This window comes from Cnephaeus nilssonii (genome assembly GCF_951640355.1).
Source record: "Cnephaeus nilssonii genome assembly, chromosome: X".
Classification (NCBI taxonomy): domain Eukaryota; kingdom Metazoa; phylum Chordata; class Mammalia; order Chiroptera; family Vespertilionidae; genus Cnephaeus; species Cnephaeus nilssonii.
In genome coordinates, this window is record NC_137071.1 from 123,633,910 (window position 1) to 123,653,506 (window position 19,597).

Genomic DNA, 19,597 nt, shown 5'->3' on the forward strand with positions numbered 1-19,597 from the left:
ACTCAGACAACAGGCACAAACCTAAAGCTGTGTTCACAGAAACCTAGGTGCTACTGTTCTACAATCATTTGGCCTTGAAACTATGGTAAAGGCTGGCCAGGCTGACATGGCTCAGTGGTTGAACATCGACCTATGAACCAGGAGGTCACAGTTCAATTCCCAGTCAGGGCACTTTCCCGGGTTTCGGGCTTAATCCCCAGTGTGGGGTGTGCAGGAGGCAGCCAGGCTGTGTGGATTTCACCATGTGAATACTTTTGTCCCCAAATAATTTTTCTCAGGGTGTCTGTGAGGAGATGACCTATGAAGAAATCCAGGAACATTACCCTGAGGAATTTGCACTACGGGACCAAGATAAATATCGCTACCGCTATCCCAAGGGAGAGGTAAGCTTTGAAGGGTGGACTGATTCCTAGAACTCCTCCTCAGTATCCTCATTCCAACCCTCGAGGTTTCTTAGTTTCCTAGATTGCTTTCGAAACAGAATAAAGCATATATTGCAGCAACTGCCACCCCACAGGCACGTGATTATCTGGCCCTTGGCTGACTCAGATTCTTGGCTCTGGGCAACAAATTCCTCTGTTTTAAAAGCTATGTGTTTGCCCTGGCCAGTGTTTCTCAGTGGTTAGAGCATCAGCCCATGCACCAAAGGGTCTTGGGTTTGATTTCCTGTCTAGGTCATGTACCTGGGTTGCAGGTTCAATCTCCGGCCTTTGTCGGGTTTGTGTGGGAGGCAACCAATCGACGTGTCTCTCTCACATCAATATTTCTCTCTCCCCTCACTTCCACCCTCTCTAAAAATCAATGGGGAAAATATCCTTCGGTGAGGATTAAATAAATGAAATAAAAGCTACATATTTGCCTGCTATTTCCTTTCTGCCTTTCAGGAGGACTCACCTGACCTAGACGTTGTCTCTGGTATACTTTCACTAAAGGCACTTGAACTACTTCAACATACTCTAATTTCCTGACATTTTATTGTCAAGTTGTCTAAAGCTCCAGCCTCTCTGAGCAGTGGGTTGGAGTCCAAATGGACAATGGCTAATATTTTAACCTACTTCTTTGCCACCACATGAACCAGACCATCAGTTCTCTATCCCCATATGAGGTGAATCCTCATTGCTTTCTACACAGCCTCCATTTAGCCAGTTCAACAGTTTAGAGTATTTATTAGTCATACCCCATTTCTGATACAAATTCCTGGGAATAGTTATCAGAAAAGCTAACATCAGGGAATACAAAACAACTGATATCCTGTGTTACAAAGCATTTTCACTTTTTCAACTTCATCCTCAGAAATGACATTATAAAGTTGGTCTGAGTTTGCCCTCATTTTCCTTTGTATATTTGAGGCTCTGTCATTAGAGGCATATAAATTTAAAGCAATTATATCTTCTTAGCAAATTATATATTTAATTATTATATGGTGAGCCAACCTCTTTTCTCCTAAAAATGGTTTTGCCTAAAAGTGTATTTTATTTAATATTATTATAGCTAGATAAGATTTCTTATAGTTAGTATTTGCCTAGTTCATCTTTATCTGCTTATTATTTTGAGCTTCTTTTTGTCTTTTTGTTTTGTGTCTGTTATAAACAGTGCATAGTTGACTTTTGTTGTTTTTAATATAAATTGCAAATATATGTCTTTTGAATGGTAGGTTTGGTACATTTACTTCTACTGTAATCACTAATTTGTTTCAGCTTATTTCTGTTCTCTTGTTTGGAGCTCTCTATGCTTTGTTTATTTTTTTCTCTTTTCCTCCCTTCTTTAGAATTGATAGTTTTTAAATCTATATTTGAGTTATATAATGTTTCCATTCTTTTAGAGGTTGCTCAACATTTTAATATGCAGGACTAACAAAATCTAAAATCCATCTTTCCCCTAAATTAAGAATTTTAACTCTGGTCATTCCCTCTCCCAACTTACATGTTCATTACTCTTGTATTTTAGTGCAACCTTGTGTCTTAATCTTCAAATGAATTCTTATTGTTATTATTAAATGTGTTATTGTATATAATCAGTGCTTGTTTATATTTAATCACATGTTTACCAATTTCTTTGATCAATTTTTCTCCTTGCATCTCAAGTTTTCCCTCTGGGTTCAATTTCCATTTTCCTTTAGAAGTTTATTAGGAGGATCTGTTGGTAGTAAACTCACCATTTTTGTCTAAAAATATCTTGGTGGGGTTCAGTCCTGGATGATACTTTTGGCATAAAACTCTAGGTTCATGGTTGTTTTCTCTCAGCACTTTGAAGATAGTCCCCCCGCCCCTGTCTTCTGACTTCTAATGTGGCTAAGAAGTCTCCTATCAGTGTAATTGGTATTTCTTTTCTCTCTACCTGTTTTGTATCTTTTTTGCTTTTAAGTTCTACTCTGATATGTCTAAATATTAATTTCTTTTGATTTATCTTGCTTGGGTTGGACACCTGTACCTGAGAATTGGGATTTTCATCAATTCTAGAAAAACTTGAACTATTCTTCTCTCACATGTTCTCTATTATCTCCTTCTGGAAACACAATTAGATATGTGTTAGTCCTGTCTCTATTCTTTAGGGCTCCTATTTTTCTTATTTTTTTATCTCTTTGCTGCAGTTGGAATAATTTCTTCAGCTCTGTCTTCCAAATTCCTATTTCTTCCGTTGTATCCAAATTTCTGTTTAATCCAACAATTGAGTTTTAAATTTTAATATATATATATATATATATATATATATATATATATATATACACATATATTTTGTTTCTAGAATTCGATTTAGTTCTGTTACAAATGTACATCGTGTATTAGGTAGCATCTTGTTTCTTATATTTTTTACTCCATCTTTTAATTTTTAAAAATTTTAAACATATTCGTTTTATATTTTGGATTATTTATCTTGAGTTTTTAAGGTTCATCTTGTTTGTTTTTTTCTGTTTATTTTCATTCATAATAGTTTACTTTTCTTTGTGTATTGTGAGCTTCAGTTTGGCAAAAATGTATCTGTGGGATTCCCATGTGGTGTGAGTTGAGAGAATCCAGAGAAAATGTCTATTTGCTTCTTCCAGACACTCTGAGAAGCTAACAACTTGTATCACTTTTTTTTAAACTCTCAGCTTAGCATTTTCTAAAACACATGGATAGTAAGATTCTGAACCAAAAACCCACTTGAGGGTAGACTTGTGGTTGTACATTCTTATAGGAGGCATTTTCTAAATTTTTATACTCAGAGTCAGAGACAGATATAAGTTCTTATTGTTTCCCTTTGCCTATATATACTTTTTTTCTAGTTTATACTTTTATTGAGGATGTAGCCCTTTGAGGGTCTCAGGTTTATTGGAGAAATTCAGTCCCAACTCCCTACTTTGTGTATACCTAAAGCCTTGTCTCATGTCTCTATAAAGTTTTAAAAATTCAAGCCTCACCCGGCCAGTGTGGTTCAGTGGTTGTGCATCAACCTATGAACCAGGAGGTCACAATTTGATTCTGGGTCAGGGCACATGCCCGGGTTGTGGGCTCGATCCCCAGTAGGAGGCGTGCAGGAGGCAGCCGATCAATGATTCTCTCTCATCATTGATGTTTCTATCTCTCCCTCTCCCTTCCTCTCTGAAATCAATAAAAATATATTTAAATAATAATAATAAAATAAAAACTCAAGCCTCTTGGAAAACATGATTATAGATGCCTCCATGGCAGTTGTTGCTTCCACATCCACTTAGCACTCTTGTTTACCAAGGTTTTCTTCATTTTGGAACCCTATCTTTATAATGTTTCCTTAATTTTCTTGAAAAGTCAGCAGTGCGGACATTTCTTTCATCTAGCTTTTCTAGGAATTTTTTGTAGTGAGAAGTTTTATTATTGTTATAGATATCTAGATGAATATATTGATTGCTCCCCATTTAACAGATGAGAAACCAAGACCCTAAGAAGGAAGTGAGTTGCCTAAGGTCGTACTGCTGGGTCAACAGCTGAACTAGTACCACATCCAGGTTTTCCTGATTTCTAGTCTAGAGTTCCTCTCCTCTGGGCAACTGTGCCTCATCTCCCTTTCTTACTGAAGTATTTTCTTATTTTTAGTCCTACGAGGATCTGGTTCAGCGGCTGGAGCCAGTTATAATGGAGCTAGAACGGCAGGAAAATGTACTGGTGATCTGCCACCAGGCTGTCATGCGGTGCCTCCTGGCCTACTTCCTGGATAAGAGCTCAGGTACCACTGTCCTCTCTGTTCCTGGCATAGGGAGCTGGATGTCATTTGAGACCCTGACACTAGAAATTGGTGGTTTATATCTTAGTAGTTAAGAGCACAGTGTCTAGAACAAAGATGCCTGAGTTCAAGTTCTTGCTCTGTCACATACTAGCTTTGGCAAATTACTTTAACCTGGCCTCGGTTTCCTCTTCTGTAAAATGGGGAAGATAATGATGAAGTTTAAATAAATCAAAATGTGTAAAGAGCTTAAAATAGTTCATGACACATAGCGTGGGCTACATAAGTCTTAGCTACTATTATTAGTATTACTACCATTCTGAGCTAATGTCTTCAAAGCCGACCTTAACAGTCTGCCTTGATCTGGAAAAGCTGAGCTAGTATTTCTCTGAAGCATGCTGTCAGCAGGTGGTAATGGACCTTCCCTGACCTCATGATCCTGATTTTAGGTTTCTATATTTGCTGTAGAGGTGATTTTCTCAAGATAGTGTTTCCATTGTTTTACATTTAAATGATTATTTCTTTTTCTAAAAAATGTCGACATTGTTGAGTATTTATACACTGAGTACACATACTGAATCGCAAACTCAGGCAGGTGGCCTGACAAAAGACTATTGTGCCACCCTCGAGTGAGAGTCCACTTCTGACAGGGATGCTGACGTGTTGGCATCTCCTGGACCCTGTGAGGGTGTATGAGGACAGCGCAAAGCCGTATTTGAAGTGGGCAGTGTTTGCAGATTTGTATTGTTTCTCTGTTGTTAACTTCAAAATCAAGGGCACTTGTAATATACAGTCATCCAGATTTGGAACCTGGGGAGCTTGAGAACTTCACATTGGACAAATCATTCCCTCAATTTCCTCACTGAAAAGGGGTGGTGGGGGTCCCTGTGCTACTAGATTTCTGATACCATCCACACATCTACTGCTCGGTGTTATCTTTGAGACTGCAAGGCAAGCACATTTCAACTCTAGACTAGAAATCAGTAACCTGACTGTGCAGGTGAGGAAATGGTGGCTTTGAGAGGTCAAGTGACTGGCCCTATCTAGGTCACAGGGCTTAGAGGGGTTGGGAGGGACATTAATCCCAGATGCATTCCAGAAGCCTTCCCCTCTCACACACACATGGGATGTGTGGGTGGCTCATGCGTGTCCTATTGGCACACTACTTTACCCGCTTCCTACCTGCTTTCATGCACAGGACACACCAGCTGTTCACAGCTACCCTGGGAGCTGAGCCAGGCAGGCTGAGCACAAGCTCCGACCCCTATTACTCAGGTGAGGAATGTGAGGCCCAGAGAGATGATGTGACTAAGGATGCAGACCCAGCAGACCTCACAGCTAGGGCACTCTCGGAGTACACCTAATCCAATCCTATGCTGTGAGAGATGGGAAGTCTCAGAGCCAGAGAGAGAAAAGGTAGGGCCAGGCCACTGGTGGAGGTTGTGGCAGAGCAGGGTCAGAGACCTCAGGCAAGTGGGTTCCCTATTCTGAGTTTGTTCCCTCACATCTGCCATGAGGAACAGTAACTCCTGCAGAGTATCAGCAAGGATGGAAGGAGATAGTGCACCAAAGTGCCGGGCCCAGGGCCTGACAGCGATGCTGACCAAGAGGAGGAGAAGGAGCAGTATGGACACCTAGGAAATTGCCAAAACAGATGTCTCAGGTGGCTGGGAGGGCATTGGCAGGCCCCTTAAAAGTGTAAGAGAGGCCCAGCCAGCATGGCTCAGTGGTTGAGTGTTGACCTATGAACCAGGAGGTCACAGTTCTATTCCGGTAGGGGCGCTTCATCCCAGTGGGGGGCCATGCAGGAGGCAGCTGATCAATGATTCTCTCTCATCATTGATGTTTCTATCTCTCCCTCTCCCTTTCTTTCTGAAATCAATAAAAACTATTTTTTTAAAAGTGTAGGAGGGATTCTAGGGATGAGAAGCCATGAAGGGTGGGTTCTGGCTTAATGAAAGGAGATAGGGAGTGGTATGGGCAGTCTGGGTGGATGGAAGGTGGAGGTGTCAACCCAAGATACTGTGAGCCCCTCAAAGAGTGGCAGCAGACTTCAGTGGACAGAGCACACAATTGAACTCAGAGGGTTCTGGGTTCCAGGCCTAGGGCTGCCACTCTCTGGCTGTGTGCCTTAGGACGAGTGTCTTCACTCTGAGAACCTCGCTTTCCTCATCTGTACAATGGGCCTGATCATCCCCTCTCCTCAGGGCTGTCTGATAAATACAACCTAGGCCCATACAAGAAATTATAAGTGGATATTGAGAGAACTTTATGCATCATAGTCGATAACTGGAAACAAGGGAATAATGCTTGTCCATCAAAAAGAGTGAGAGGAATCAGAGGGCGCAGACCTGGGAGGGGGAAAAGCTGTGCAGGCTGCCCAGGTACCCACACACCTCATCGCAGGGTCTGGTGTGCAGTAGGGTCTCAGGAACCCCTTCGGGAGATGCACTGTGGGCCTCTGTGGCCGGGAGCCTGTGGAAGAACTGGGGCCAGGGGTGGGGTGAGGGGTGGGAGGGGGTTGGAGGCCTGTGAGTGAGGAGGTAGGGCACCTCCAGGGTGGCTAGCCTGACCATCCCAGGGGACCCACAGTCTGACTGCATTCCCCAGGGCCCTCCTGCCTCCCCTCTGCTCTCTTCCTCTCTGGCCACCCTGTAGCTGTGGGGGAGTGGGCCCCAGGGGAGGCCGACCATGCGGAAGGGCTGTGGACAGGGGAGCGTGCTGTCAATCTGCAGGCCTGGGGACCCCCCCCCCCCCGCAGCACCCTGTTTCTGATGGCTGCTTTCTCCTCCTTTCCAGATGAGCTGCCGTATCTCAAGTGCCCTCTGCACACAGTGCTCAAGCTCACACCTGTGGCTTATGGTGAGATTCCCACCCCCACCCCCACCTTTGTCTGGGGAAAGGTACATAGAGGCCATGAGCATGCCTCTAGTACCTACCATTTGCCCAGTAGAGTCCTAGGGGAGGTTCCTGGGGTGGGTAGTTGGATGTCCTGGTAGAGGTGGGCCTGGTGGTGGCAAGGTGAGCACTGAGCATTGAACACCAAACTGTAGCAGGGTGACAGGGGGTGGGGTGAGGGAGAGTAGTCTCCAAAGGGGACCAGAGGAACAATTAAGTGTATGTTGGGGCCAGATTGAAGAAAGGCCTCAAAGGCTAGACTCTCTCTTGGGACATTAGTTAGCTGTGAAATGTTCATGAGTAGGGAAGAGACAGACAGATCTTTCTGGACTGTGAACAGGACAAATGGTGTACTGAGTCCCAGAGTAGAGTGCAACCCAGAGATGGAGCTAAGGGGGCTTCCATAGGCATTGGGTCTCCTCTGCCAGCCTCAGCCCCATGATACCACCGTCCTCCTTCAGGCTCCCCAGAACTCCCTGTGACCGCCACACCTTGAAGGTTCCATAACCACTGTCCTCTAATTACACTTTATCTGGGGCTGATGGTCTCAAGGCAGTGGCCCAGACCTCCTCCACCACTTCACCACCTGACAGAGCTGGGAGGACCGCAGAGCTCCATCATTATTATCTAGACTAGAGTGCTGTCCCACAGACCACAAGACTTCGGGAGCCCGGAGACCATCTCTTTTCTTCGCGCCATTGACAGTTGAGCAACTGAGGCTCAGAGACCACTGAGACGATTAGGGGAAGAGCTGGGAGGTTGTCTCTTTGGTGGCCTCTTTGGCCAGGTGTCTTCCCCACACAGCACAGAGCTGGTCTAAGTTCCCTCCCTACAGGGAAGTCACAACTACACACAGCATGGAGCTGGGGGTGTGGGTGGTGATGGGCACGTTGAGGAATGACACCTCGGGGAAGACTTAGTCTTTCCTTTGGGGCTTATGGATGGATGGGTTTTTCTTTTTGAGGATGCAAAGTGGAATCCATCTACCTGAATGTGGAGGCCGTAAACACACACCGAGAGAAGCCTGAGGTACGTGGGCACATGGTGAAAGCACCCTCCCCACCCAAAGGGCCACCCCAGTGCCACAGACCTTGGGTGTTTTGCACCATCAGATAGAATAACCAGCACCTGGAAATGCTGGATCCTCCGCCCAGATCGGAGGCACCATGGAGATGCAGGGCTAGAGCAACCCCTCCCAAAAAGGCCTCAGACCAGACTCCTCCAGGCTCTCCTGAGAAAAGGATCAGGATGCAGGCCTGGCTGAGGGAGGGGAGCCTGGTAGTGAGGACAACCGACAGGGGATGGGCTGAGGCTCCACACTGCCGTCTCCTTCCTGTTAATCCTGGGCTTTCTTCTCTCAGAATGTGGACATCACCCGAGATCCTGAGGAAGCCCTGGACACTGTCCCTGCCCACTACTGAGCCCTCTCCAGGAAGTCAAACTACCTCTTTCCTGACTGTCTTCCACCTTTAGAAGCTTCTATCCTTGCTCTTCTACACTGAGAAGACTTTGGATTTGGCCTCACTGGGACATCCTGCTTCCAGTGAAGAAGCCCTCGGCAGTTCCAAAACAGGTGTCGATTTCTAGCTACAACCAAGGAGCTGTCTAGCTCTGGATGAAACTTTTTCCTTAATTTTCATTCTCTGATCAATGAAAACTTCTCTTACTGCCTCTAAGAGGGGAGAGGGGGTCATTGTGAGGCTTCTCCCACAGGATCTTCTTAAGATCCCGACCCCGCAAAGTGGCTCTGGTGATGTGGGGATGTGGAATGGGTGAGAGCTTCCTGGAGGAAAGACTTCTGGGAGGAGATAGGTCTCTGTGTCTGCCTATGGGCTTTGTTCTTTGGTGGGCAGTGTTCCTGGGGCATGGCACCATCATCCCTATACTCAGAGAAGCTCTACTTGGACCACAGTGCGCCTGTCTTCTCCCACTCTTGCTGCCATTCTGAGTGTTATCACTGTCCATGTAAATAATCCAAAGAATACCCTGGTCTCCCAGTCCCCCTCAACTCCATGACCACCCACTCCATGGACATTGGCACCATGTAGACTTCTCCCCAGTGTGACCTCTTAAATACAAGCATCCCACTATCTGACCACAGACCCGTAGTCCTTACAACTTTCTGTGTCATGCACAGGATCCCTAGCAGCATGCCTTCTCTACAGCAGATATGCACATAGTATTTCTGGCCAGGTACCAGTAACCCAGTGCTGAAAAGACAAACTCATACAGTATTTTCTGGTACTCTAGCCCACCCCAGCTTCTCAGGGATTGCCTACTTCAGTCAATTCATGACTATTCTTTTTCTATCTCCTGTCCTTTTCTGTTGGCTTTTGCCTCGATGGTCTATGCAACATGGTCAGGTCTCTCTCCTATCCCAATAAAACTCTCCCTTGTTCTTGTGTCACCCTCTAATTAACCCCCTCCATTCTTACACAACCATCTCAAAATGAATGTATAATTACTATCCTTGTATAATTACCTTCTCCCTGTGCATTCTGTTCCAGGCTTTCCCCCCTTCATATCTTTGTTGATATGCCTGCCATGCTTTCCCCAGGTCTCTATCCCACTGAAGTAATCCTTTCCTTTTAGCCTAAAGCTGGACCCCACATTCCCCAAAGAGCTATGTCGATCGTTAGCTCTTCTATGAACTCAAAATGTCACTCACAACAATTAAGCATAATAAAGAAAGAAAACAACTCCAGTTCATTTTGCAAATTTAATGTAACGCTGATACCCAAAGTACAACAACAGCACACAGAAAGCGAACAGTAAAGCAGGATTGGCAACTGGATTTTTCATAGCATGTCAACCTCAGCTGATTGGTAGTATCTGCTTAGACTGCTGGGTGGACACAGATCCCAAGGATGGTCCTTGGCTCCATGGGAAGGAAGGACTGCTGCAGCTCATTAGCGGTATCTGTAAATGTGGGTCATAAACCTGCAAACAAAACACCAAAAAGGAACATATTTTAGCATCAAATATACTGTTTTCTCATACTTCCTCCACTGTCTTCATCTCCCCACCCTTCCCTCCCACCTCGGGGTTTCTTATAACATTTCCCAGCACTTATATGCATACCCATGGGCCTTGGCTATGGAAATGCTGTAATTACCTGAAACCTCACTAGCCATAGGAGAAGCTACAGGCACCAAGGCTGGTGGCTCCACCACCAAAGGGAGCACCGTTGCTCGGTCCACCGCTGAAGCCAGCACCGGTGTTCAGTCCACCGCCGAAGCCAACGATAGAACTGGGTCCACCATTGAAGCCCATGCTGGTGCTGGGTTCGCCAGTAAAGCCAATACTGGTGTTGGAACCACTGCCAAAGCCAATGATGGTACTCAGTCCTCCGTCGAAGCTGGTATTAGGCCCACCACCAAAGCCATCACTGATGTTGAGGCTACCACTAAAGCCAGCACTGGTGCCAAGTGTGCTGCCAAAACCAGCATTGGTGCCCAGTCCTCCACCAAAGCCATCGCTGGAGATCAGTCCGCCACCAAAGCCAGCACTGGTGCCTAGTCCACCATTGAAGCCAGTGCTGGTGCCTAGTCCACCATTGAAGCCAGTGCTGGTGCTCAGTCCACCACCAAATCCAGTGCCGGCACTTAACCCATCACCAAAGTTAAAACCCACACTGGTGCTAAGCCCGTTACCAAAACTGGCACTGGTCGCTCCACTAAAGCAGGTGCTGGTGCTAGGAGGGCCACCAAAGCATAGGTTGGTATTAGGCACATTACCAAAGAATCTGGTGCTGGGACCTGCACCAAAGCCAATGCTGGCGCTGGGGGCACTTGCAAAGTCGGTCGTGGTGCTAAGTGCCCCAGTGAAGTCAGCACTAGTGCTGAACATACCGCCAAAGCCAGAGTTGGTGGTGGGTGCACCACCGAAGCCAGGGCTACCACCGACAGCACTGCTGAAACCAGCACTGGTGTTGAGCGTACCGCCAAAGCCGACACTGGTGCTGATAGCACCACCAAAGCTGGCACTAGGATTGGGAGAGCCACTGAAGCAAATGCTGGTGCTCAGTGTGCTGCCAAAGTCAGCGATGGTGCTGGAAGAGCCACTGAATGAGACACTGGTGCTGAGGATGCTATCAAAACCAGTGCTGGTGCTAGGAGAGCCACCAAAGTAGATACTAGTACTGAGCGTGCCACCAAAGCTGGCGCCAGAGCTGGGAGAGCCACCAAAGCAGACACTAGTACTGAGTGTGCCACCAAAGCCAGTGCTGGTGCTAAGTGCACCGCTAAAGACGGCACCGGTGCTGGGGGCACTGCCAAAGCTGGTGCTGGTGATGAGAGCACCACTGAAGCCAGCAGTGGTGCTCAGTGTGCCTCCAAATCCAGGGCTGGCCCCGCCACTGAAGCTGGTAGTGGTGATGAGTGGGCCACTGAAACTAGAGCTGACTCCACCACCGAAGCTGGCACTGGTATAAGGTGTGCCACCAAAGCTAACGCTGGCTGTGCTGCTGAAGCTGGCACTGGTGCTGGGTGTGCCACCAAAGCTAATGCCAGTTCTGCCACCAAAGCCACCACCACTGGGGCTGGGTGCACCACTGAAGCTAATGCTAGCACCATTGTGGAAGCTAGCTGCGGTGCCAGCTCCTCTGCTGAAGTCGATGTTGGTGCTGGCATCTGCATTTTCGTGGGCTCTGGCCTCAATTTCAAATGAAAATCTGCTCCAGGCCTGAGCATCATCGCCTAACTCTTCCCGTGTTAGGCAGTCGATATCCATGTCATCCCAATTCCAGGGCCCAGCCACAGCTTCCTCTCCAATTCCCATTTGGGCTCTTGCCTCAGCCCTGGCCTCAGCCTCAGCCACAGCCACAGCTGCAGCCTGGACTTCCATCTCCACTGCCTCCCGGTACTGAGCAGCCCAGTCCTTGGGGTCTTTCTTCTGTACCTGAAATGGGAATGATAATCATTATAAGGAAAATAACCTTGTAATTATGTATTAAGTGCATATTATGGGCTTTGTATAAAACTAGTAGCAATATTTTTCAAGACTATCATGGGTCAGTCTTGAGATCCAATTTCAGCTCTAATGACTTAGGTACTGTGTGATCTTGGATAAGTTACTTAACCTCATTGAGCCCAAGTGTCTTCATCTGTAATATGGGAAATGATAAGAGAGTAAATGTGTCATGGATTAACTGCTGTGTCTCCCCAAAATTCATACGTTGAAGCACCAGCCCCCAATGTGACTGTATTTGGAGATCGGGCCTTTATGGAGATCGAGTTAAATGAAGTCATAACGGTGCAGCTCTGGTCCAATAGGATTAGTGTCTCCATAAGAAGAGGCTCTCTCCACCATCTTAGGACACAGTAAGAAGGCATCCATCTGCTTTCCAGGAAGAGACCTCAGCAGAAACTAACAGTTATACCTTGATCTGGTACTTCTAGCCACCAGGACTATGAAAAAATAAATTTCAGTCATTTAAGCCATCCAGTCTATGGTATTTTGTTATAGCATTCTGAGCATACTAATACAAAGTATGAAGAATGAATGAAACAATGTAAACTTTATGTTGAGCAGCATCTGGGACAAAATTAAATTCCATATGTTTATATGTGAACTGCAGGTTGCCCTGTACCTGCCCATCCCTACACATAGTCTGCCCCAATCAGGAGCAACCCATACCCTTAATATGCCAAGTCAGGGCAGGTCTCCTATTACCTTGCAGGCAAACTTGAGGACTTTCATCTTGCTAGTCTCATGGTAGGAGCGCAAGCCCCAGAAGAACTCATATTCAGGTGGTCTGCTGTTGGGGACCCTCTTGTACTCCAGGTACCTTGGAGAAAGGAAATGAAACTTGCTTCTAAACAAACAAATCTGTTGTCTAACCGCTGGAAACTAGCTGGCAACTTCCTTCAAACACTAAACTCAGCTCCTGGAGAAGATTTCCAAGACCCTTCATCCCTAGACTCACTCCCAAACATCATTCATGGTCTGGCCTCCACTATTAAGCCATTTCCCATGGGCTCTGTGCAAAAGAGTCACTTGGTGCTGCAGGGGAGGCATGTGTAGGGCATGATGTCACAGGGAGGCCAATGTACCCTGCCACCTGTGAGGAGTAAGCCCAAGTTCCTGTTGGGTGTGTTGTAAACAGAGGAGCCATTCTTCAGACACTCTGCTCTGAGCACACCCCCTAACAAGAGCCTTGTGTTTGATCTGGCCCAGCCTTGGAATGTTCCACCCATGGGGATTGTGGACAAGCCTCAGATTTGGGGCACAGGATGCTGATACCTCTAAAGCTAGTGTAAGAAAGGAGCTTATAAAGCACTTCCTGAACCAGACCAACACACCCAGAACACTTCAGGGCCTGACAATGCCCCAAAACACCACTTACTTCTGCTTCACAAACTCGTCTGTGATGAGTTTCCTCACTTCCCCAAAGAGCGAGTGCCTCACCCTGACAATGGGAAAAATAACCCATGAACAGAGATCAGAACTTCCCAGATGAGGACAGAGGCATTTCACAACATGGAAGACACCTCTCAAGCACATGTGGCCATCTTCATGAAACCAGAAAAACAGTAAACACATACATGATCACTAGAAGTATGCAGCTGAGGCCAAATGGTTCTTTGCCAGGGATACCCTGAAGGTCTATCTTATATCTCATCTTAGAACAGACACAGGACATAGAGGAGAGAGGGAGCAGGGAGTTAAGGACTAGTTTCCCCATTCACCCAGATCAGAGACATGGACCATCTACCCAGCCCGATACCCCCGCCCATTCCACCAGACCACCAGGCTGATGCGATCCTGGGACCATCCTCTCTTGCCAAAGGACAACACGGACAGCAAGTGCTGAGAGAGCCCAATCATACCCCGGGCGCAGCCCCAACTTGCGCAGCACCTCCCAGATGACAGCTGGAAGGGGATGCAAGAGGAGAGGGACAGAAAATGAACATGTGGCATTCTGACCACGTTCACCCATTCAGCTGCATGCTCAACCACTCACCCTCATTGGCCTTGTTGCCATTCATAAAAATGACACTCAGAATCACCATGAGAAGACCTAGTTTGGGTGTGTCCTTGGTCCTAGGGGAATAACAGGACAGAGAGAATGTTTATGACCTGCAGCCATCTGCAAAAAACACACCAGCCAGCTCACTAGGCTAGCCTCTCCCAGATTCCTCAGGTATGGGAGAGTTCTGCCCAGTCTATGCTTCTAGCTCCACGTGACCCTGGGCAAGACACCTAGACCCCTGAGCCTCAGTCTCCTATTCAGTGAAACGGAAAATCACATCCTCCCCTCCCCGGGCTGCTGAGAGGACAGAAGAAATCCTCCCAACAGAGTTAGACCCAAGCACTAGGTCAATGTGAGGCCCTTCTTCCTCTCACAGGACCCTCAGCCACGAGAGAATTCACAGCCACCGATGCGTCTGCCCTTCGAGCATCGTGATCCACCCACACCAGGAAGGCCTCCCGCGAGAACCACTCTACAAGACCAGTAGGAAGAGACAAGCAATGACAGGGCTGCTTTCCCGGGAAGCTTCTGGACAAACAGACAACCTGACAGTCGGCAGGCCCCACCCCAGGCTTCGACACCCTTCAGTCCATCATAACCAGACACAACTTTTGTGGGCAGGGTTCCAGCTACATGTGGGAGCTGGAATGGGCTTCAGGCCTGTCTTTCCTGACTCTCTAAGGGAGTGTGGGACAGAAGACAGGGATGGGGTAGTACCATGGACAAAAGCAGAAACCTCCCTCCCACCCAGCCCTTTCCCAGCTTACGTTCCCAGTATGCCTGCGGAGGATTCCTGAGTGCTGATGAGAATATACAAGCTACTTTGCTTATCAATTTCCTTCAGATTGACTCGAAACATCTGCCAAGCAAAAGAATAACCTGTGAGATAACAAAATTCAGCCTAGGCATCAATGAGCTTCCTGAGCATCCCACAGCTCCCCTTGTACCTAGGAACCAGTGTGTGTGTGTGTGTGTGTGTGTGTGTGTGTGTGTGTGTGTGTGAAATCAGTGAGATAATGAATGTAAAGTACTTAGGTATGAGGCCAGCATACAGAAAACAGGCAACAAATGTGCTATTGTTATCAATATCACCCTTGTGATTAGTGGGAATCTAGGCAAACAGAAAATGAGGAATAGAAGGAAGAGGTGAGCATCTGGAATACATTCCAGGACATGTCCAGCAGCAGACAGAAGTCAGGACTAAGTTGGTTGGCTTGAGTCCTAGCTGTGCTTTTACCACTGACTTGGGTGATTCTTGGCAAGTCTGTACACCTCCCTAGGTCACTGTCTGCCCAACTGCACAGTGATGGGGCTGAGTTAGCCTGTGTAGTCCCTCCAGAAGGGATGTGTACACCTTTGTTTGATTCAAAGGCTTCGCCACTGCACCCATCCCCCAGGGCTGCCACTTCACCTTCTCCAGAGCGTAGCTTGCTCGTTCAATGATCTCTGGGAAATATTCATCATATTCTTGGATGACATCTTTCAGCATGTCTGCAGGAGGGGAGAGGTGGGAGCACCTGGGCTGAGCAGAGGCCACAAAGCTGCAGCCCTTTAGCAAGCCCTGTGGGGTCAAGTGCAGTCTGAGTCCTAAACTATGTTTAATGGGAGATGCCATTAACACAGTGTGAGGAGAGTAGGGGAGGACATATGAGGGAAATAGCCCCCAGGGTATGGGAGAGAGGGGAGTGAGAAGAGAGCTAAGGGAGGAGGGTATGTATGACTCTACCTGAGCGCTTGATGGGGATCTTTGTCTGGTCCTTAACCAACAGGTATTTCACCAACTTATTTGCCTGGGAGAAGAGGAATACATAGGGAAATCTCAATATGTTTTAGAAAACTTGGAAGAATGCCAGAGAAGGGGGCAGGTGAAGAAAAGACTGGGCAGCATAGGATTCTTACCCTTTCTTGCAAAATGGCCACATCTCGGGGTGGCGGAGGCCTCTGGCCCCATGGATTCCACCTGTAATTACGGCCACCTCTCTCATGCCCAGTCAGATGCTTGAACTGCATCATCAGAAAGAAGGAAGGTCCAGAGTCACCAGGTGAAAGAGATGGCTCTGTCTCCTTACCCTACCTCCTCCTGACAGTCCCTTAAACCCTCCCTGTAGTGGGTCCTGACCTTACTTTTGACCACCCTGAGTCCTAGACTTGTCTTTCACTGTCTTCCAGGCAGGAGTTTCATTTCCCTGCTAGGAAAGGAGCAACCCAAAGGCAGGGCCTGGGGTTCCTCTTCTTTTGGCCACCACTAACTCTGCTAGCTGTACCCCTTGGACAAGTCTCTTCATCTTTCTGGGATTCAATGTTCTTATCTGTAAAACAGGGACATATGATCCCTAGCTGGTAAGAGTTACTTTCAAAACATGAAAACATAACCTGTGTGAATGTACCCAAGACAAAGCCTGGCACATGGTAACTACTATGTAAACACATGTTGCATTATATCTAGGTTGTAGTTAAGTATATGGATGTCTTATTTTCCCACCAATCTGTGAACTGCCAGGGAGCAGGAACTACGTCACATTCTTCTCAGCATCTCTCACAGCCTATCTGAACACAGAGACTGTCTCAAGGTAAAAAGGCTCAGTAAAATTTTATAGAATAAATGAACAAGCTAGGAGGATAGGAACGGAAACCAAGTGCAAATTTAAGGATTGTGATGTCAGAGATCTCACCTTTCGGTTCCTCTTGCCCCGGGTCCTGGTTGTGGGCTCCAGACTCAACTGAGCCAGGTAGTCATCTGCCAGGGCCTGGACAGCAGCAGCAACCTGAGTCTCAAGGGTACTTAAGTTGGTCTGAGAGCTGGCCATCTCGGCCTGAGCTCCTTGGTCAACAATTTGAATCTGGGTTTCAGCTACCCGCGCCTTAGTGGAAGTCTTCCGAGCCCTGGACCCTCTCTTGACCCGGAGGGTGGCAGCTAGGGCTTGGTTTGTGACCATTTGAACAGCAGGTGGGGCCTCCGAGATCTCATAGGCAAAAATGTATGCCCTTATTGGCAGCCTTCTTGCCTTTGGATTTTTTGGCCTGGATAGCCACTGCTGAGGCCTCAATCTGCCTGATACCTCTCTCAGTGATATCTGGGACCCCGAGGACAGTGTCAGTATTTGTGCCTTTAACAATTGCCCTCTTGTCTTAGGAAGCTTTCTTAGTTCGAATGGAAGCTGCCGTGGCCTGGGTATTGGTTGTCTCATTGGTAATTTGGCCTTGGGCGGTAGCTGTATGGATGGTGTTTGAAGCCAGTGAGATCTCAGTGGAATTATGCATGGCCTTATCCTGGAAGCTTTATTAGGCTTGATGGAGGCTACTAAGGCCTGGGGATTTGCTGACTCACTGGCAAGTGCAGCCTGGGTAGCCTGTGGGATGACTGGTAGGTTGAGGGCCTTCAAGGGTGACTTGATCTGTATAATGACACTCTCACTGCCAGTTGGAGATTGAGGGCCTTGGGCTGCCTCTAGCAGTAACTCTCTTTGTCTCGTTGGCTTTCTTAGACTGAGTGGTGACTGAAGAAGCCTGAATATTAGCTGCCTCAGTGGTAGCTGAAGCCTGGCTGATCTGGGGGCTGATTGGCAGTTTTAAAGCCTGCAAAGGTATTGTAGGCTTGTTGATGGTAATCACATTGGCAGATGGGACTGAGGGGGCAACAGGTATTGTCTCAGTAACAGCCTTAATAGGGGCCTTCTTGGTCTTGCTTTTCTTAGGTCGGTTGGCAACTGGTGGGTCCATAGGCAGGGGGTCCTTTGTTGCTGCCAAGAGGGTATGCATCAGCAAGACACTGTCCTCTTCAGTGGTCTCAACCTGTACATCTGGAGGGAAGTGAAGCCCCAAGCTCCCAGGGGTAGGCAGAGGGCCCTATACACTTAGGATTATGATCTGCTGATTCATCTGATCTCCCTACAGCCCACCCTTTCCATGAAGGTCTCCCCTTCCTCTGAGCAGTGATTGAAAGGGAGGGTGAAGGAAAAGGAAGAGAGCAAAAGAGTCAGGCCTTATATTTTTTTCTCCTCCTCCTCCACCACGCAGGGGTGGACTGAGACGGGCTAGTCAGAAAATTATGCAACTACGGAGTGGTATGGGGCTCAAAGCAGGAAGTGAACTCAAGATGGGGCAGCTGACCTGGCAAGAATGCAGAGGGGCCTCACCTGGACCGGGGGCATCCTATAACCGTAGTCATTTCTCCTATCCATTTTTCTGGGAGGTCATGTAACAGCTGAACCTGAGGGGAAGGGGTCTGAGTTAGGGGAGAATGGAATGAGAGGGAGGAGGAGATTCACCAGATTGTCTGAAGGAGGGGGGCAACCTCATCTAACCTTGGGCCCCAAACCCTTCAACTACGAGGTTCTCATACCTAGAAACCCAGACCATCTGGTTTGTAAACCCTACCTCCTTTTGCCTCTAAAAATCCACCAGTCAGTTCTACCACCCACCCCTTCACCCTACACAAGTCTGCCGCAACTCAATACTGCGTGTGCGCAACAACCAGAGCCCCGCCCATCTCAGGACCTCAGAGCGCAAGCGGCTTTGGTGGACCACAGTCTGACCACCTCAATCCCACACACTCCCCACCTTCAACATCTCCACCCACTCTTTCTAACTGCATCACATCTCAGTCCATCTTTCGCCCAAATCCGGCGCCCTCCCTCGTCTCTGCAGTACCACTTTGCTCCGCCCCTTGCCTAACACCGCCCACGTCTCCTCTGCAGTACAGCCACTCAAAGCCCCCCGCGATATGCCCCCTCCCTCCGCTCTGCAGTCGTTCTCCGCACTTCCCCTTCCTTTTAATACGCCCCCTCCCTCCGCTCTGCAGTAAGTCCCTGCACCGCCCCTCCCCCAAGACCGCCCCCTCACATCCACGTCTACAAGTGATCAGTCCCATCCTTTCTGCAACATGGACACCTCACCCACAAATCCAACGGTATTACGCTTTTGTATATTCCTTGTTCCTGAAACCTACCAAGTTCTGTCCCTTCCCTTTTCAAATCAAAATCTACCGGGTACTAGTCCCTCTTTTCTTCCCTCTGTTCCGGGTCATTGCAGCTGTTCAAAAGGCATTCTGCTTCATCCTTTCTCCAAGTCCTGATCCCTTTTTCTGTGGCCCAAATCAGGTCCTGACACCTTTCTCCGGGCTTAAAGATTCCTGTCATCGCTTGTCTCTCTCCAGAACTGGGTTCTGCTCCATCCCTTCTACCGCCTGAACGATCTCTCTCTCTCTCTCCTTTCTGCAGTACCAAACGGGTCTGCATCCCTCCCTCCTGTTGCCTTAAGAGAGTCCACATCTCTCCATTCTGTGCCCAAAGGAGATTCTGCCCCCTCCTTTCTCCCTTGCGAATCGGATCCAGGCACCTCTAAACCCAACCACTTCAATGCCGTTAGCTCCCAAACACCTAGCAGGTTTTCTTCAAAACTTAGGGGCGTAAGGAGTCAAGCTGGTCAAAGCTGCAGACCAGAGGGCACCACAGTTTTCATTAAGCTGGGCACCTTAGCTCACCTCGTCCTTTTGAATCCAGAAGACGTCTGCTCTCTCCAAGCCTCTCCTTAGGTCTGAGCCTGTCC

General features: G+C 47.7%; 2 protein-coding genes across 4 annotated transcripts in view; one reads left to right on the forward strand and one right to left on the reverse strand.

The window, feature by feature from the left end:
* The window catches only part of PFKFB1 (6-phosphofructo-2-kinase/fructose-2,6-biphosphatase 1), a 46,195-nt gene extending 37,426 nt beyond the window's left edge, over window positions 1-8,769 (forward strand). For all 3 annotated transcript variants that reach the window (XM_079764888.1, XM_079764887.1, XM_079764889.1), the window contains 5 exons: window positions 279-383; window positions 4,053-4,182; window positions 6,979-7,041; window positions 8,042-8,106; window positions 8,439-8,769. In XM_079764888.1, coding sequence (XP_079621014.1) covers window positions 279-383; window positions 4,053-4,182; window positions 6,979-7,041; window positions 8,042-8,106; window positions 8,439-8,498 — 423 coding nt within the window. In that variant the 3' untranslated portion in view covers window positions 8,499-8,769. The remainder of the gene's footprint in view (window positions 1-278; window positions 384-4,052; window positions 4,183-6,978; window positions 7,042-8,041; window positions 8,107-8,438) is intronic.
* A 1,434-nt stretch (window positions 8,770-10,203) lies between these two features.
* Window positions 10,204-18,231, reverse strand: TRO (trophinin; the record flags this gene model as incomplete). The annotated part of the gene is given in 15 exon segments (XM_079765826.1): window positions 10,204-11,976; window positions 12,751-12,865; window positions 13,424-13,486; window positions 13,908-13,950; window positions 14,042-14,121; window positions 14,818-14,909; window positions 15,462-15,541; window positions 15,777-15,840; window positions 15,950-16,054; window positions 16,723-17,025; window positions 17,027-17,179; window positions 17,183-17,319; window positions 17,322-17,496; window positions 17,498-17,896; window positions 18,187-18,231. Coding segments are annotated over 15 exon segments (3,627 nt in total).
* Window positions 18,232-19,597: the final 1,366 nt, after the last annotated feature.